General features: G+C 53.5%; 2 protein-coding genes across 2 annotated transcripts in view; one reads left to right on the top strand and one right to left on the bottom strand.

Moving 5' to 3' along the window:
* MAP3K3 (mitogen-activated protein kinase kinase kinase 3) overlaps positions 1 to 7,996 on the top strand; it is a 64,856-nt gene extending 56,860 nt beyond the window's left edge. The window contains exons 8-16 of the mRNA XM_006833568.1: positions 2,387 to 2,460; positions 3,920 to 3,987; positions 4,137 to 4,229; positions 4,727 to 4,918; positions 5,317 to 5,465; positions 5,782 to 5,913; positions 6,114 to 6,243; positions 6,537 to 6,714; positions 7,401 to 7,996. Of these exons, the coding sequence (XP_006833631.1) occupies positions 2,387 to 2,460; positions 3,920 to 3,987; positions 4,137 to 4,229; positions 4,727 to 4,918; positions 5,317 to 5,465; positions 5,782 to 5,913; positions 6,114 to 6,243; positions 6,537 to 6,714; positions 7,401 to 7,629 (1,245 nt within the window). The 3' untranslated portion in view covers positions 7,630 to 7,996. The remainder of the gene's footprint in view (positions 1 to 2,386; positions 2,461 to 3,919; positions 3,988 to 4,136; positions 4,230 to 4,726; positions 4,919 to 5,316; positions 5,466 to 5,781; positions 5,914 to 6,113; positions 6,244 to 6,536; positions 6,715 to 7,400) is intronic.
* A 3,570-nt stretch (positions 7,997 to 11,566) lies between these two features.
* Positions 11,567 to 12,304, bottom strand: LIMD2 (LIM domain containing 2). Its single transcript, XM_006833569.1, has 4 exons — positions 12,263 to 12,304; positions 12,035 to 12,079; positions 11,818 to 11,957; positions 11,567 to 11,726 (listed from the first exon to the last, which is right to left on the bottom strand). Exons 1-4 carry the CDS (start codon positions 12,302 to 12,304, stop codon positions 11,567 to 11,569), a joined length of 387 nt encoding a protein of 128 aa, XP_006833632.1.

Consider the following 12,304-nt stretch of genomic DNA (forward strand, 5'->3'; position numbering starts at 1 on the left):
CTACATGGCCCACTCAGACATGGCCGCTCACTTCTGGAAGGCTACATGGCCCACTCAGACATGGCTGCTCACTTCTGGAAGGCTACATGGCCCACTCAGACATGGCCTCTCACTCTTGGAAGGCTACATGGCCCACGCAGACATGGCCACTCACCTCTGGCACCTCGCGCTGCCGTCTGCAAGATGGAGTCTGTAGTAATACCATCACAGGAGTGCCTGTCCCAGCTCTCCTCCATAAGCGGTTAGCTAGAAGCAAGTCACAACGTCTAGCTGCACTCAGGGGGTGGGGATCACTGAAAAGTGTGACTCTCTGGACACCTTAGGGTGTGTTCCCCACTGGGGTTCACCATGGTAGTTGGTGGGTTTTTAACCAGCAGCCAACTTGGTGGGAATGGCTATGTGGCCTAATGAACTCAGCAAGAGGAAACCCACCTTCTGTTTGCAGTCTTTTCAATGGACTTGCCTTGATTGTGAGAGGGAACTCCTGTTCTTACACATGTCTGTGACGTGGCTCTGAGAAGAGGACCCTTTTTAATGGTAAAATGTGTAGTAGAAAGCCAGCAGCAACATAGTGGGATCTTATAAAAATCAGATTCTTGTCACTTTATTTTGCCCTCGATGGCTAATCTGTACACTGAATTACACGATGTGGGCTCTAAGAAGCCTTTTAGCTATTGCTTCTCTCTCCTGTGTACTGCCTTCCAGGTAAATCAGGTTTGAAACCATGTCCTGCAGGGTCAGCTCTCATGTGGGGTTTTAATGTCCTTTCGCTTTTTCATATCAGCTGTTCCTGGGGTGCAAAATCTCAGAGTTTGCAAATGAGTTCAGTTGCCTTGGTCTTTGCCCTTCCCTGTGCTCTCACATCCAGGCCCCGTCACTTTTTTCCTGTATTTGTCTGACCCTGGGGACACTAGAGTACTCAATTCCTGGTAACTCAGACTTTTAGAACAAGTCCAAGAAAGGCGAGCACGGGGACTGCTAGTCCTACTGGTCAGTGACCCTCCTCTGGAGCTGAGGAGACTAATTCATGAAAGCTAGCCTCTGGGTACATGCACTCAGCAGGAACCAGAGGGACACGGTAGATAGTGACAGAACAGTCGATTGGGACATTCTTGAAAAACAAAACTAAGTTTACTGTTTTTATTCTTTCATCAGATTTAGCTAATAAGCTGCGTCTACGTGCTAATTTCCAGAGTAAACAGATCACCTTTCATGTTAATTTTTAGGTTAATTTTTCTAACAGAAGTCCTGATAGTACAGTGCATTTCTCTTTAACTTCAACAGCACTGTCGTAAAGAGCGTCATTTCTTTCTGCAGAAGCGTTCATGGCATTTAGCAGTTTTTCCCAGGGCCTTTTTGGAGCTTTCAGTATTCTTCCACATGTCTCACACCTGCTGTTTCACTTGTTGAGTTTCTTTTCTTCTGTGAACTGGTCCAACTTTGCCCAATACACAGTTGGTAAAATGAGAACAATTTTTTCCTATAATGGCTTAGTCCACCTCAGGGAATTCTGTATCCTTAGTCAGAATCATAGTTTTACTTTACAATTAATTTACCTTCATTGGCAGTTTTTTATGACATTCTGACCTAAAGCATTTCAAATTATTGATAGAGATGGACTCTAGTATTAAATGGAAAGAGATATTTGAGTTGGGAACCAATGTTAGAACTAGTTTGTGAGTTTTCCTAACTCTGACACTTTGCTTTCCTATGTAACATTCAACGTTGGAGCTCAGATCAAGACGATGCTGATAATGAAGGCTGCCCCATAGAGGGAACAGGAAGGGGAGGATCCTCAGGAGATCAGTTAGAGAAAGAGCTATTCTGCAGATTTTTTTGTTAGCTGTATTTGACATAGGACCAGAGAAGCCTGGTACCTGTAGGTACCGTCGGCTCTGCAGTGGAACCAGAACCTAGGAGTTTATTGTTCTGGTTCTAACGGTGTGCACTAACTAATCCTGACTTTGGACAAGTCACCTGTAGTTGCTGGCTTGGGAAACCAGGCAATACTGGTCTTTGTAGATTACCAATTGCAGAGTGTAAACAGAAGCCTTTCGTCCCACCCAGACTCCCTGGAAACCCCGGCATGGTAGTACCATCTCCAGTGCTGAGCACCAGCGTTACTGAGCCAAGAAAGTGCCAACAAGAGCAGCAGCATCTCCGCTTTGCTCGCCTGGCAGAGCGCCTTAGGATGCCAGCCAGACGCTTAGCTCCCTTCTGGATACTTGCCATCCAACCCAGGGGAAGAATGGCACCTTCCTAACTGGCCTTCCCACTCCACTCTCGTGCTTTCACAGAGCGACCCCTTGCTGGCCGTGGCCAGGCTTGGGTCACCTGGCTGGGATCTGGAAGGGGCTGTGGTTGTATCATGTGACTTGCCTTGCAGATGCTGGATCCTCTGAGCAGTGCGGAAAACTCCTTGTCGGGAAGCTGCCAGTCCTTGGACAGGTCGGCAGACAGGTATGGGACTGTGCATAGGTTGGGGGCTAGTCCATTGGCATTTCTGGAAATGATGGGCTGAGGGAGTAGGGTCAGCCAGTGTGCCCCTGCTCTAGACCCTAGTCCACAGCCCCTGCCGGGGTTAACATCGTGCTTCTAGGAGAGACTGCCTCTGGGCTTCCAAGCTGTCACCTTGACTTCTCAATCATCTGTGGTTATGTAAATGTAATAATAGCTCGTTTATTCAGTGCTTTACATGGTCTGGTGTTTCACGTTACATATTCACTCTTCCATTCTTGGACTCACTGCAGTAATGTGGGCTGCAGAGCACTGGACCTTTTGTGTTTTGGGTAGCAAATGAAATTACTTTACTTTTATTTTTCTCTCGCTCTTCATCTTTTTCTGGTGGAATAGAAACTAGGAGACAAAGACCAGAAACAAAATGTCCAGACTGCCTAGCTTACCACCCAGCCTACTTGGTGTGTAAACCTCTTTCTCTGCTTTGCACTCATGTGGCTCTGCGGATTGGATTTATTTATCACCAGGGGTATATGTGGAGTTGGATTAGGCTCCTGATCCAGCCAGCTCTCACCTAAACTTGTTAAGACCAAAAAACCATTTGATCATATCTGACTGGGATCTGGGCTGTGGTTGTGGACTGATTGTCCACATGGGTACTGAACTTGTGACCTTGGCCGAATTTGTGCTGTCTTTCCTAGCAGATGTGTGATTGATGAGTGAGTTCTGTCTCCTCTCTGGATACCACAGAATGTAGTCAGAGCTACTTGTTGGTAGCTTGTAGGCTTGCTCTCGACCCAGAGGAGCAAGAGGACACAGGTCAAAGTGCCACAAACTGAGGGCTCTGCCATGACAGGCCTGGCTGTGGACTACCTCCTAAACTTTGCAGCCTGGGGCCTGGCCCTCCCTCCATTGGGGTGAGGGTCCTTTGCAGAAGGTTGAGTTGTTGGGAAGTAGGGGGCAGTGGGCTTCCTGGCCTGTGGCTCTTAGAAGGTATGTGAAGGAAAGGGCCCTTCAGGTAGTTGCTAGGAAGGAGAGATACATTTACCCACTTCTCTGTTCTTGAGTTTCTCTTCTTCCCTATAGAATGCTCTGAACCCTTTTCTTCTCCTTGGGGGTGAAACCCAGCAATCTGGGCTGACTTCTTTGGGACCTGGCCTGATGAGCTCAGGGTACTCGTCTTCTCTTCAGGGATCAGGAACCAGCTGACTGAAATCTAGTCCTGGCCCCACCAAAGAGGACTCAGGAGCTTAGGGTGTGTCCCAAAACCTCTGCTTCTCTGATGGGGTGCAAGTAATTAGTCTAAATGGAAGATACTTAATTTAGTAGCAAAGGCTCAGGCTTTGGAGTCACACACCTGGGTTTCAAGTCAGGGGTCCCTCTGGGCAGCCTGCCTTCTGCCTGGTGGACTTCTTTGGAAGGACACCGAAGTGTATTTTGTGATTGGTTTTGTTTTCTACAGCCCATCATTCCGGAAATCACGGATGTCCCGAGCCCAGAGTTTTCCAGACAACAGGCAGGAGTATTCAGGTGAGTTCCTCGTCTGGGCTGAGTAGTGCAAGGTGTCTGCCTGTTGCAGCAGCTGCTCTGCTTTGGACGCTCTGAGCTGTGGTAGGCCACTGCTGAGGGCTTAATGGTGCTGACCCACACTGAACCGGTGACTCCCCTATGCTACTCAGATCGGGAAACTCAGCTCTATGACAAAGGAATCAAAGGTGGAACCTACCCCAGGCGCTACCACGTGTCTGTGCACCACAAGGACTACAATGACGGTGAGTCCGCCTCCACACTGCCCTCTACTGGCTGCCTCTGGGAAGGGCGGGGCTGGGCCCAGGCACTCCAGACAGGGCTGTGCTTTCTTTATTCTGGAGGAATTGTGCTGTTGATGTGAGGCTCTCAAGACAGAGAAGACAGAGAGGCTGCGGTGCTAACTCTGGGAGCTGTCCTTAGAGTCCAGGGCATGCTGCAGGGCCGCCAGCTCTCAAGTGCTCTCTTCTACCCTCAGCAGCAGGTGCGGTAGAGCGCCTGCCTGCCGAGGCTCTGAAAGCAGGTGGTCCAGGGTGACCGATTGAGGCCTGGAGGTGACAGGGCTTCCTGAACCCCTGCTTTTTGCCCTCTCTCGGACTTAGGGCAGCATGCGTCTGCGGGGAGGACAGAGGATAGGCTGGCATTGGTATGGTCTGTTGCCTCTAGTGAGGACCTGTCCTGCACATCCCACCTCACATGCAGCAGCCTGACTTGCTCTGCTCTGGCCTGTGCATCGTTTTAGGCAGGAGAACATTTCCAAGAATACGCCGCCATCAAGGCAACTTGTTCACCCTGGTGCCCTCCAGCCGCTCTCTGAGCACAAATGGCGAGAACATGGGTCTGGCCGTGCAGTACCTGGACCCCCGCGGACGCCTGCGGAGTGCAGACAGCGAGAACGCCCTTTCTGTGCAGGAGAGGAACGTGCCAACCAAGTGTGAGGAGCCACCTTGATTGGGGGTGGGGGAGTGTGCTGGGCTGCTAGGCTCAGCAAAAGCTGCTCTGGCCCATCCGTACCACCCTGGAGAGCCTTGAAGTGGACAAGAAGTAGTGACTCTGGTGTTGTGTGATGACCACTTTCCTCTCTGCCAGAGCCGCATCATCTTTAATCCCATGTTAAGATCTTTATGGGTTCTGGAAGTGAAGGCATTTGATGAGCACAGAACATTTGACTGTGACCTTAGATGAATAGGGTACCACACCTGGTCCAGGTTGGGGTGGAGGTGCTGTCCTGAGAGACAGTGGTGTGGAGCAGGGTAGAGCCCTCTGGGAATGAGGCAGGATTCTGAGAAAGAAGGGACAGGAAGTAACACTCTTCCTTCTGCTTTCATGTAGCTCCTAGTGCCCCCGCCAACTGGCGCCGGGGGAAACTTCTGGGCCAGGGTGCCTTTGGCCGGGTTTATCTGTGCTATGACGTCGACACGGGGCGTGAACTTGCTTCCAAGCAGGTCCAGTTTGACCCAGACAGTCCTGAGACAAGCAAGGTACCACTCTCCCCATGACAGACCCCTTTTCAGCGAAAACGCCTCCTTCACCAAATAGAGCAGTTGCTTGAGACACTCAAGGTTGCTTCCTCACTCGTGCAACTTCCCTGGGCCTGGGTGGGGGGATCGGATGTACAGGACTGTGAGTTGATGCCCCAAGGAGCCCAAACAGTGGTGACCAGTAACAAGAAGAGTTCTGCTGGGACATCGCTCAGGGCCCAGGAAGGAACCCCAGAGCTTTAGTCACAGGGCAGGGCACTAAAGGAGGAACCACCCAGCCTCTTTGAGTGTGGACACCTCCTCTTGCCCTACCCAGGAGGTGAGCGCTCTGGAGTGTGAGATCCAGCTGTTGAAGAACTTGCAGCATGAGCGCATCGTGCAGTACTACGGCTGCCTGCGGGACCGCGCTGAGAAGACACTGACCATCTTCATGGAGTACATGCCTGGGGTGGGTTCCCTGTGCCTGCAGGTGACACATGTGGAGAGGGCCCAGCCTGGGGAGGACTGTGAACAAGGGAGCATTGCAGTCACAGCTGGGATGTAGCCAGAGTAATTGCTGCTTTGCCCTGGAGCACAGGGGCCATGGGTTACCTGAGAAGCCCCTAGTAAATGTGCCTGCCTGCCCCCATCCCCACCTGTAACCAATAGGGCTCAGTGAAAGACCAGCTGAAGGCCTACGGTGCCCTGACGGAGAGCGTGACCCGCAAGTACACCCGGCAGATCCTGGAGGGTGTGTCGTACCTGCACAGCAATATGATTGTTCACCGGGACATCAAGGGTGAGCAGGCTCCCGCTCCACTTCCAAGACCAATCACTTAACAATTCTGAGCTTCCTGCCCTGGGGAACTAGTGTGAGGCTCGGTTGAGCAATTAAAGAGAAAATACTGTAAAATGGTGGTACTCATTTCATAGTGTAAGACTGCAGCTTCCCTTTAACAGACAGGGTGCCATGTGCACTAGCCTCCACCCTTCCCAGCCGCCCTCAGGGACCCACGGGAGGAAGAGGGTGGTTAAAAAAAAAAACAACTGAAGAGTGTCTGAGATTGCAGCAGCAGCCTTTTCACACTCTAGGAGCCAACATCCTTCGAGACTCTGCTGGGAACGTGAAGCTGGGGGACTTTGGGGCCAGTAAGCGCCTGCAGACCATCTGTATGTCGGGGACTGGCATGCGCTCAGTAACGGGCACACCGTACTGGATGAGCCCTGAGGTGATCAGCGGTGAGGGCTATGGAAGGAAGGCAGACGTATGGTGAGCACTGGCGATGCAGGCGGGCCCCTTCCCGTCTGGGCTGCAGTTGGTCTGATACTTAGATGTGAGCCTTGGGGGCGCCTCAGTGTGGTGGGAGGGAGCAAGAACGTGCCTCCTGCAAGTGAGGCCAGGTCTCAGGCTTCCACCCCCAGTCTGTGTCGTGGGCTGGGTGTGGGGTGAGAGGGGGTTCAAAAGCAGCAGCACATCAGATAAGTGGGTTGTGTCTTTATCCCAAAGAGCAAACTTGGTTATTGCTGGACAATTTGACTATGCAAAACATCCTGATGTTTGCTAACTCCCTGAAAGAAGTAGCATCCACTCATGTGACTGGGATTGACCTCTAAACACATCCTGCCTCTGTCCCCTTCCTGAGTGGGGCGGCTGGTATGTGCTGTACTTCACATCCATTTTCTGAAAGGCCCCAAGGATGTCTCCAGAGAGCATCGCGTTAATTGCTGTAGCAGTGAGTAATGGTTCCCAAGGGTGTGCACTCATCCCTGGGACCTGGGACTGCTGCAGGCCTTATGGGGCAGAAGGGACTTGGCAGCTGTGATTAAATTAAGTACCTTGAGCTGGGGAGGCTATCCTGGGTCATCCAGGTGGGTGCACTGTAATCACAAAGAGCTTCCTTAAAGGTAAGCAGACCACCAAGCACCTGGCAGTTCAGGTGACACTTCTCTTTCCAGGAGCCTGGGCTGTACTGTGGTGGAGATGCTGACAGAGAAGCCACCTTGGGCCGAGTATGAAGCCATGGCCGCCATCTTCAAGATTGCCACCCAGCCTACCAACCCTCAGCTGCCCTCCCACATCTCTGAACACGGGCGGGACTTCCTGCGGCGCATTTTTGTGGAGGCCCGCCAGAGACCTTCGGCTGAGGAGCTGCTCACGCACCACTTTGCACAGCTTGTGTACTGAGCTCTAGGCCACGCTGCTGCCGGCCGCCTGCTGCGTAGGCATGGGGCTGCTGGGGGCTCAGCAAAGTTGCTGCTTCTCCTGGGCCAGGCTGTGGACCATAGAGCCACAGTCCAGCCAGCGTTTGCTGGGTCTCCTCCTGCCCCAGGGCTTACAGAGCCACGATGAGGGGCCACAGCCTCAAGGACTGGGAGCCCCCAGCCTGTCCGACCAGAGCTCCAGCACTCGGAGCTCAGCGTGAAAGGGAAGGGACCAGGAACCGTGTGCCATGGCCTAGCTTCTGAGGGAGCTGCGTCCTGACTCTGCTGTCAGCACCGAGGCCCTGAGGTCTGGGCCCCAGGGCTTGCACAGGGTGTGAACAGTGTTAGTTCATTCCGAATGCTATTTTGTTTCTGGAGGCCACCACAGGCCCTGAGATCCAGGCCAGCATTCCCCCAAGCAGTGCAAGGCTGAGGCCCGGGCTGCTTACCTCTCAGCTCCTAGGCCGACTTTACCAAAGATGAATGAAGCCAACGTTATGCTGCCTTATTCAGGCCAGGAGGCACCTAGCCTGCCTTCCCCCGTGACTCTGTCCCCCTCCCGAGATGGGGACGAGGGAGCCAGTGTTGTCTGCAATGGTCTGTTTTATACATTGGAGTCACTCTTATGCTGTACCCCATTTCTAAACTGGAGACCCTCCACTCTGAGCACCCCACTGCGGGCTTGGGACTTGGCTGGATGGGATTGGGGGCTTGTGCTCCTGACCTAGCTTATGTCCCGTTCTAGAGAGAAAACTTAGATGGACAGTTCGGACAGGCCTCTGTCCATCAGACGGCCAGGGGGTCCTACCTGGTGGGCTATGAGTCATAACCCTGCTGGACTGAAGGACAAGTCCATGTCTTGCTGCCACTGTCTGTAGACCGCCCAGCCTACACTTAGTCAGCCTGGCCCACCCCCAGGAGAATTGGCCACCTCCCCTTCTTGCTCCTCCCTTGGGAGATGGATGGCAGTGGGGTTGGGAAACAGTATCTCCAAGCAGCTTAGAGTTGTGGCCATATTTACCTCAGCCTGGGCGCTGGGCCTTTCTTCCGGCCCCTCCCCTCCAAAATGTGCCTATTGCTACAGCTCCTCCCTCTGGACACACAGCTTCCTTGGGAGTTGTCATTAAAGAAAAATAAGCCAGTGCCCAGGGAAGGGTGTCTCCAGGGAGCTGGGGATTAGCACCAGGCAGCTCATTGCCAGCCATGCCCACTTCCCCACGGGCACCCGAACAAGCCAAAGCCTTCATTGTATGTTGACGATGCACTTTTATGAATGTAGTTTCTATCGCTGTTTTTAGCCTTTTCACATCATGTAATGTGAGGCCTTGTCCTTGTTAATTTATATCTCAGATCCTATCTGATGGTTTTTATATATATCAATTCTAGACTGTTACAGGTGACGGACGCCTCAAGAGAGAAGAGAAAATGAAAGCAGCTGGTTTTACAGAAATGTGTGTTGCAAGGTGCCACTTGGGCCCAGGCCCCTCCATTTTCATTTTCTCCGGCCGCTGCCGACCCCCCTACCCCCACCCCATTGCCCTGGCCCAGCGTGGAGAGCAGCCCCTCCTCCTGATCACAGCTGTGCAGCACTCTTGGCCTGCACCCCACCCCCAGGACCTGCTCCCCAAGAGGAGATAGTGTGGGGCCAGCGCTGTGAGGAATCCAGACGACTTTCTGTCCTGGTTCAGGCTCCCCCAACAGGGGACATGTTCTAAAAATGAATCTGAAAACAAGCCAACAAACCCTGTACTCCAAACACAGAACCACCGTGATTTTGTGTGTGTGCCAAAAACTGTGGACATGCCGGCTCAGCACCCTCAGGACCAAGCTGTTGCTCATTTTAACTTATTGTTTTTTATTAAATAATCCAGATAAAAAATTCTGGGGCTCCAGGCTGGCTATGGGAAGGGTCAGGCGATTTTCTCATCACTCCCTGGGTGTGTCTGCCTTGGCCACCCCAGCACAAAGAGGCCAGGGCTGGGAGTAGCCCTCCCTCACTCCCCCCACCCCACCCACCCCAAGCTCTGGGTCTGTCCAAATTGTGGATCGAGCAGAAAAACCTGCAGCCATAGTTATCTGACTGTATTTTGACCGAGGGCTTGCAGTGCAAAGCCAGGCCAGTGTCACACATTACTTACTTTAAATAAAAGGGACCGTTTCTACCAAGGAGTGCTGTGGCAGTGCTTTGGGTGGGGGTGGCATCGGGGGAGGACCTGCCTACTGATGCAGGCAGCAAGCTTGGGCTTCAGGCACTTGAGTGGAAGAGTCCTGAGGTGACTTAGCTGGGTATCATCATGCCCCCAGAAGCTCCACTAATGGTAGTTGCATCAGGACCAATTTTGCACCTCCCTTGGGGAGCCTTACCAGTGCCTGGCTCCCAGGACCTTCCCGGTGTTCTGCAAGTCTCCTCACACCCGTGTTGCCATTTTTCCTTAAGAGTTAGCTCTGCTGCTTCAGGGGATAGTGCTTACCATAGCCAACTCCAGCCCATGGGTGTGAGGTCACTCAGCTGTAATGGACAGTGGGCATCAATCCCTCAGGAGTCTGCCCTCCTGCTCCACCATCTCTTCCATGGGCAGTCTGGGGAGACGAAACAACCCAGAGGACTTCCTGTATTCTGGGAGGGGATCAGTCCTGCCAAGCTTGTCCCGTTGTAACTTGTAACTTGTCTCACAGGGCTCTTTGGAGGGGATAGCAGCTTTTCCTTGGACTTTAAGGACATGGCTGTGACTAGATCTCTCCCCAAAGCTTGAGACAGCAGCAAGAAGGTAAAAGGGCACAGGGACTGGGAGGGACACAGGTAAACTGAAACCTTCAGCAGTTCCCACCATTCCTTGCTGCTTTCTGGGCCCAGCAGCAGCATGTGCAATGAGGCCATGCGCTAACCCCACTGACTTCCTGACCCTCAAGCTTGCTCTCAGGCCCTACTGCTTCTCTTCCTCGTCAGAATGGGATGGAGCTACGAGCTGAGGGTCACGTGGGAATGGTTATAAAACCATTCTGTATTTGACAGCAGGGAGACCTGGCTGGCAAGAGGAGTATGCCTTTTTCTCAAGCTGGCTAGTATTTCTGTCACCCACTGAAGGCCCCCAAGCCCCATCAAGGCCAAGAAGACTTTTGAGTCAACCCTATTGCCCACTTCCCCTTTCCACTGGCCACTCAAATCCTTCCTGCTACAAAGTCCCCCGTCAGGTCACATAATACAGAGTCAGGATCTGTTTAAACATGTTTAAAATGGGGTTGATAACAGAACTGGCAGGAACAAAGGGGTGGAGGAGTTTGGCCTCAGCCAGTCCTGTAGCCAGTCTCTGGCTCTCAGCCTGGTGAGCACTTTAGCTCCTGCTTCTTGACTCTCGTGCTGTGAGACAGTCCCCAGCCCCACTAGGGCTTGTCCCACGTTGTGGGGGGAGGGCTGGGCTGGGCCACTTCCCCATCTCCAACCCCACGAAGCTATGGTGGGCATCCTGTGAGGACTCGGCTTCCTGCCTCCCAGTCTCCGTGGCTCAGGACCAGGCGTAGGACAGAGGTAGATGGGGAGACATAGGGGGTGCACAGGGCACCGGGTGGCAGTGAGTGAGCTTGGGACCCTGAGGTGGGCATGCTGCCTCCTTGCTGGAGAAAAGGCACCTAGATAGGGAAGCTGGGCTTGGGGGTCTCCCAGGAGGCCTTGGAGTAGGAGGGATGGGGTAATCTGAAAGAAATGGGAAGCAGGGTGGTGAGCAGACCCCCAACACTGCCTCAACTTCTACTCACTGAGGGAGAATGCAAGAATTCTGGAGCAGAGTCCTGGCCCATCATCCTCCACTGAGTGAGGGCCCCCAGCCTTCTCACCCTGCCCCCACCCAAGCCCAGCTCCAGTCCCCTTCCCACTGCCCCATCCAAGCCCTGCTAGAGGGCTCTAGTGGCAGGTCAGTGGGACCTCAGGCAGTCTTGGTGCCAGGATCCACCTCCTTGTGGGCCCAGAGCTCCTTGTGCTGCTTTCGGCCAAAGCCCTCGTCATAGTTGCCCTTGCTCTTAAACAGCTGCTGGAAGTGAGGTTTGCAGTAGAACTCGCCATGCAGTGCCGCGTAGCTGCCCAAGCTGCAGGAGCAGAACAGCGGGATCAGCGGGGGCGGTGGTCAGCTGGGGCAGGGCTGGAAAGCACATGGGGACAGGCGACACCATGACGCACCTGAGCTTGGTGTGGCAGTGCTTGCAGCAGAAGCAGGAGTTGTGAAAAATGAGCTTGTCTGCCACCAGTCGCTCCATGGGGTACACTGTCTTCTGGCAGGCGGCACAGGTCTCCTTCACCTGGGCCCGGAGGCTGAAGGACTGTGAGGCGCAGACTCAGCCAGGGACCCAACCTGTGACTGATCTGTCCTCCCCAGACACCCAACCCCAGGCCCTACCTTGGAGCGCTGCACAGTGCTGTTTCCACCGCTGCTTTTGGCTTCCTGGGGGGGCAGGGATAATGGGGCTGATTAGCTCAGGGTCTCCCCTGTCCACTGCTGCGTTTGCCAGCCGGATCTCAGGCTTCCAAGAGGAGGCACAGGTGGCCGACAAAAACACTATTTCTCATCCCTTCATCCCCAGGTCGAACACCTGCCAAGGGACCCTCCCGCCCTGCTGTCACCTACATGGGAGGGGGTGGCCTGGGAGGCTCCTGCAGCCTGGAACAT

Source organism: Chrysochloris asiatica, unplaced genomic scaffold (genome assembly GCF_000296735.1).
Source record: "Chrysochloris asiatica unplaced genomic scaffold, ChrAsi1.0 scaffold00007, whole genome shotgun sequence".
Classification (NCBI taxonomy): Eukaryota; Metazoa; Chordata; class Mammalia; order Afrosoricida; family Chrysochloridae; genus Chrysochloris; species Chrysochloris asiatica.

Excerpts from the sequence above, each read along its gene's own strand:
- LIMD2 (XM_006833569.1), bottom strand. The coding sequence starts at position 12,304 with ATGTTCCAGGCTGCAGGAGCCTCCCAGGCCACCCCCTCCCAT. Across the intron at positions 11,958-12,034 it reads GCACTGTGCAGCGCTCCAAG|TCCTTCAGCCTCCGGGCCCA; the intron begins GTAGGGCCTGGG and ends TGCGCCTCACAG. Across the intron at positions 11,727-11,817 it reads CACTGCCACACCAAGCTCAG|CTTGGGCAGCTACGCGGCAC; the intron begins GTGCGTCATGGT and ends CTGCTCCTGCAG.